This window comes from Loxodonta africana, chromosome 2, assembly GCF_030014295.1.
Source record: "Loxodonta africana isolate mLoxAfr1 chromosome 2, mLoxAfr1.hap2, whole genome shotgun sequence".
NCBI lineage: Eukaryota > Metazoa > Chordata > Mammalia > Proboscidea > Elephantidae > Loxodonta > Loxodonta africana.
In genome coordinates this window covers 191,698,428-191,704,192 of record NC_087343.1, presented here as the reverse complement: position 1 = coordinate 191,704,192, position 5,765 = coordinate 191,698,428, and the positions used below count along the sequence as shown (strand labels likewise).

The window sequence follows — 5,765 nt, the reverse complement described above, 5'->3', positions numbered from 1 at the left end:
GGGGCTCAAAGAAAATGGGGCACTTTCCTGTGAATGTGCCTTGGTGGGTTTTTCAGGCTGATACTATGGAGGAAGCTCAGGCTACAGAAGCAAAAAAGGGAGAGCCTCGCAAATGTGTGGTGGCCCCTTTAAAAAAGCTGAGCAGGAATTTTTTTTTTTTTTTTTTTGAGCCGTATGACTATATTAGGTGACACAAAACTGCTCATCGCTCCTGTCATCGCGTCCCCGGCCCAATGGCAGGCTGAGCGCCCCCTCCTCCGACCTGGTCCCGCCTCTCCTGCCCCTTGTGCTGAGCGCTACCTGCTGCCCCGCCACATCCCGAGCAGGAAGGCGGGTGCACGGGCAGGCGGCGGGCACCATGCAGCGAAGCTGCCAAGGGCCGTGGGCAGCGCCGCTCTCTGCCGCCCACCTGGCGCTGTGAGACGGGCGCTGCCACCATGTTTCCCAGCCCTGCGCTCACACCCACGCCATTCTCTGTCAAAGACATCCTGAACCTGGAGCAGCAGCAGCGCAGCCTGGCCGCCGGGGAACTCTCGGCGCGCCTGGAGGCCACCCTGGCGCCCGCCTCCTGCATGCTGGCGGCCTTCAAGCCCGAGGCCTACGCGGGGCCCGAGGCAGCGGCGCCGGGCCTCCCGGAGCTGCGAGCCGAGCTGGGCCCTGCGCCTTCGCCTGCCAAGTGCGTGCCTGCCTTCCCCGCTGCATCCACCTTCTATCCGCGCGCGTATGGCGACCCCGACCCTGCCAAGGACCCGCGAGCAGATAAGAAAGGTGAGAAGAAAACACAAGCCCCTCTCCTCTCCCTCCCTGCAGACACTGGCCACCCGGGTCAGTTTGCCTCCAAATCCCGTCTCCAAGAAGCCCGGGCCCAGGAGGTGGAGACGCGACCTCCTGAACTGAGGGTCGGAGACAGGAGGCTCCCGAGTGTGAGAAGCGAGGTTGTCTGGAGACCTCAGCGCCCCGCGTCCAATCGGAGGTTTGGAAGAAATGTTGGGTAGAAAGGATCAGAAACGAGACAGAAAAAAAAAAAAAAATCGGTCTAACAAAGCCCCAGGCGGCTGGGGCCCTGCTCCTGGGTCTGTTACGAAGTTGAGTGATAAGTTTGTTGTAGGGGTTTCTGAACACCGTTTGGATTTAGGAGTCTTTCTGAGGATCTGACGAAAACCGCTAAACAAAAATTAAATTCTGCCTATCAGCCATACTTTTATTCACAATTGGAGGAGGGTCCTAGACCTTCTGTTGTTACCCATGGCCCTCGGTTTCTTGGGCCTTTCCTCCTTTGTGCCGGGAGAGTATAGTCTTCGGGAACAAGGGTCTTTATTTTAAAATGGAATAGGCTGGACACTCGGAAGTCTGGCTTAGCAGCATTGTTTTCCCAGCACAATTTCTCGGAGCGGGTAGGGCCTAGAGGTTCTCTCGTAGGAAACGTTAGAAAATGCTGCGCGACTGAAGCTGCTAGGCAGTAGAGATGGCTGGGGATTGTGTCCAGATCTGCGCCCAAGCCATCTCGGGGCCGAGGAGGGAGGCGGGCCCCGCCACGGAAAACCGCTTGCTGGACAGTCCCCTGGTTAATGCGGGCTCCGCGCGAACCCCGGGAGGACAGGCACCCGGGCCCGGGCCGATGGGCGCCTGAGAGGTCGGAGAAGATTTGCAGATTGGTCTAGGAGCAGAGAGAAGGCGACCTGGGAACAGATGCAGCCGGGCATGGCCACTAGAATCGATAACCCCGCAGCGGTCGTGCCAGAGCCTTGGATCACCAACTAGTATCTCTTGGTTTTCTGGCTCCAGTTCTCAATTTTGAGACGATGTGTCCGCCCCCGGGGTGAGGCCTCAGCCTGCCTCCGTTTAACTCTCAAACCAAAGTAGTCCTATCATTCACTCCAGCGTATCACCTGGTTTTATTATTTTTGCAGCCTAAAAAAAAAAAAAATTTTTTTTTTTTTAAAGCTCTTGGGCACTGTATGTCTCCCTCGCCAGGGTACGAACTATCCCGGAGCAGGGCCCTCTCTTGACCTGTTCTCTCGCGCACAGCGCCGTGCCTGGCACGTAGTAGGCGTTCAGCAAATGCTAGCTGACTGTCAAACGAAAGCCGAGTTGTCTACGGTATTCAGTGCACTTGGCACAGTGAACTGCAGCCAAACTGGGCTCTCAGGCAGGGCAGGGCGGCACCGCCAGGGCCTACTACCTGGTGGGCGCTCCGCTCTGACCAGGGTCTCTGCCTCTCTGTCCCCCTCAGAGCTGTGTGCGCTGCAGAAGGCTGTAGAGCTGGAGAAGCCGGAGGCGGACGGCGCGGAGCGGCCCAGGGCGCGACGGCGGAGGAAGCCGCGGGTGCTCTTCTCGCAGGCGCAGGTCTACGAGCTGGAGCGGCGCTTCAAGCAGCAGCGGTACCTGTCCGCCCCAGAGCGTGACCAGCTGGCCAGCGTGCTAAAGCTCACGTCCACGCAGGTCAAAATCTGGTTCCAGAACCGGCGCTACAAGTGCAAGCGGCAGCGACAGGACCAGACTCTGGAGCTGGTGGGGCTTCCCCCGCCTCCACCACCTCCCGCGCGCAGGATCGCGGTGCCAGTGCTGGTGCGCGACGGCAAGCCGTGCCTAGGGGACTCGGCGCCCTACGCTTCCGCTTACGGCGTGGGCCTCAACGCCTACGGCTATAACGCCTATCCCGCCTACCCAGGTTACGGTGGCGCGGCCTGCAGCCCTGGCTACAGCTGCGCCGCTGCTTACCCTGCTGGGCCGCCGCCAGCGCAGCCGGCCACCGCCGCCACCAACAACAATTTCGTGAACTTCGGCGTCGGGGACTTGAATGCGGTGCAGAGCCCAGGAATTCCGCAGGGCAACTCGGGGGTGTCCACGCTGCATGGTATCCGAGCCTGGTAGGGAAGGGACCCGCCTGGGGCGCCACTGAACGATCCCACCTCAATGGAGGGGCACTGACTCTCAGGGGGAGGGAGGGCTCCCGTCAGGGCCGTGGACCCCTTGGATTTCACATTCACTCCCGCGGAGGTCTCGGAACATTTTTCCGACCCGTGCGCCTTTCTCTCCCCGCTCGGGAGTTTGTGGCCTAGTTTACGCAGCAGCCTGTGGTGAGCGAACCCACAGCCTGATGCCTTAGCCACCGCCCCGGGAGTGCCTTCCGAGCGCCCATGGGCACCCTCAATGGGCCGAACACCAGCCAATTGGGGCTGAGAGTCCGGGCGCGCGGGGCCTAAGATCCAGCCGCCCTTCCCCCAGCCTGGGCCCGGCGCCCGGGCCCTCAGCTGACTTGCCATCGCCTCCCACCCACCCGTATTTATGTTTTTACCTGTTGCTGTTAAGAAATGAGACACCCTTTCGCATTAAAGAGAGTGCGCTGACCCCGCACGTGTTCTTCTTTCCCCTCGCGGCGCTGCAGAAACAGAATTCCGGAAGGCAGAGGCAGCCTGTCGCGGCTGGTCTGGGGTCGCAGGCACATTCACTGGGAAAATTAATAAATGATAACAAAAACGAACTCGTGCTGGTTCCAGCGTTAGGCGCTTTCTGGAATTGTCTAGTGTAATCTTAACTAATCCGAAAAGGGAGGTCCTATTTTAAAATTTAGTAAACTGAGGCCTGGGGAGGTTGAATGCCTTGCCTGCGTGCAAGTCGCGGATAACAACAGAGCTAAAGTTCATTTCCAGGCCTGTCTTACTTCAGAGACTGGGGTAGCCTGCCCAGAGCTCTCAAACGCAGGCCTTGAACCAACCCTTCTGTATACATACCAGGCACCGTTAGGGAACGGTGCATTACTCATCCCGCTTAAAAGAATACCTTAGCCCATTTTACAGATGAGAAAGCTGAGAACCAAAGCGTTGGTCAAGCTGCCCAGAACTACCCAACCCAGCAATTTTCCAACCTCACGACCTGGACTGAGCACAGAGATTGCACCGCAGAGAGATGTCCTGCAGGCCATTCTCTCCAGGGGGTGAGGCCACATGATTCAATGGGCAGGAAAGCCCCAGGGCCATAACCAAACAGACATCTTCTCCTCACAGCATTAAACTAATCTCGCCATACTCCTGACAGACAAGTACAGTGGCAGCGGTTATAGATGAAAAAAGTGAGGCTGTAGGATACCAAGCTAAAAAACCTGCTTGCTTCCTAACTTAACTTGCCAGCTGTGCACCTCCCCTTTTGGTCTGTAAATTGAGGATGACAGGGATGCCTCACTCTGAGCCGGGTCTCACTAGCCCACAGGAGCACGGGCCTGATCCCTAACAAATCTGTCCCGAGACCCCGGGTCCAGGAGGAACTGCCCAGCGCTTCTTACAAAGAGAAAAAAGCAGCTGGGAATCGGGGCTTTGTGTTCCCGCGGGGTACGAGATTTGGGCCAGGAAGCTCCGGGCGGGCTGCGTAGGGCGACCGGGCTTGGGGCTACGGGACACCGGCCGAGAGCGCCCTGACGCAGCCCAAATTTTGCTGGTGGCGACCAGGCACAGAGCGCGGCTCGATGTACGCCACCGACTCCTGGGAAGAGTCGCCTGACCCGGGGTGCCGCCACCGCCAGCCGTGCAGCGACCGCGCTGGGGACCATGCAACGCTGCCAGAGTCAGTTCTGTCCACTCTCTGGGTAAGTGCCTCCACCCAGGCCCGCGTTCCGTCCGCGAGGCGAGAGAAGAGAGATGCTAGGAGATTCTAAATGCTTACCCCTTGCTGGAGCCGCGCAAGGCACTGGAATGGACGCCGGGTAGGGTATTGCTGCCGGACTGGGCTGCACTCGTCCACCTTGGCGGGTATCAGGGCTGGGCCGTGGCACTAGGGGGAACCGGCGAGCTCAGGGCTTGGCCTGGGGCCCGGAACCTGAATTCCCCTTGCTGTGGTTGGGAGGCATTTGGGGAGGAGGATACGTTCAGCTCCGCTGCGGCCTTCTGCCTCCTGGACCTGTGACCTCGCTGTGAGACTTTTTCCGCTTTTGCTGACCTTCTCATAGTTCACAGGATGACCCCGTCTCAGGGAGGAGCAAACTGAGGCTCCGCTGGGCCACCAGGCCATCTTTTAAGCAGGATAGCGCCACTTGGCAGGCACCAAGCCCTAGCAAGCAGCCTAACTCACAACCACGGGAACCTTTCTACCAGGAAATCACCCAAATTCATGCTCTTTTCTTAACCACATCAGAGTATTTGCTCACGACTGCCTGGGGTCCTGCACAGCCTTGGCCGTTTTTCTCATTCACTTCTCTGCAGTACCATTAGAAGTAATACTTATCTCACCTAGAGTTACACCACTTTCCATCCTGGCTTCAGGGGCCAGCAGAGTAACTGAAGGGTCTCCGTGTACCTTTCCCCCAAGCACTCACAACGGGGAACAATGGCTGACTAGCAGCTCCGGGGGGCTTCCAAGTGTGAGGACCCCTGGCTAAATGCTTTACAGCATCCCCAATCTCAGTCTTCCTTTTGTAAAATGGGCTGAGGCATTCTTTTAAGTGGGGCCAGTTACTGTGAGCTCCAATCACATGACCCCTTGCTGTGGAGTTGATTCCAACTCATGGAGACCCTATAGGACAGAGAACCGCCCCATACAGTTTACAAGGAGCAGCTGATGGATTCCAACTGCCCACCTTTTGGTTAACAGCCCAGCTCTTAACCACTGCGCCACCGAGGGCCCTGCTTATTGTTGCTCTCCTTTTAATACCCAGCACCCAGAACGGTGCCTGGCACATAGTAGGGTTCAAGGAGTAAATCTGAGAGCTCTTGGCAGGTGCCCTCAGTCTCTGACCTGAGACAGACAGGGAATCAAACCTCAGCTCTGCCAGT

The 5,765-nt window shown here is 58.1% G+C and overlaps 1 protein-coding gene across 1 annotated transcript; it reads left to right on the top strand.

Moving 5' to 3' along the window:
- The first annotated feature begins 356 nt into the window (after positions 1–356).
- Positions 357–3,341, top strand: NKX2-5 (NK2 homeobox 5). The gene is made up of 2 exons (XM_003404889.3): positions 357–768; positions 2,234–3,341. The coding sequence occupies exons 1-2, from the start codon at positions 438–440 to the stop codon at positions 2,872–2,874; spliced, it is 972 nt and encodes a 323-aa protein (XP_003404937.2). The 5' UTR covers positions 357–437; the 3' UTR covers positions 2,875–3,341.
- Positions 3,342–5,765: the final 2,424 nt, after the last annotated feature.

Bases quoted from the DNA above. Each gene is read 5' to 3' on its own strand.
- NKX2-5 (XM_003404889.3), top strand. From the start codon at position 438: ATGTTTCCCAGCCCTGCGCTCACACCCACGCCATTCTCTGTCAAAGAC. The intron at 769-2,233 runs GTGAGAAGAAAA...TGTCCCCCTCAG, and splicing joins CCCGCGAGCAGATAAGAAAG to AGCTGTGTGCGCTGCAGAAG.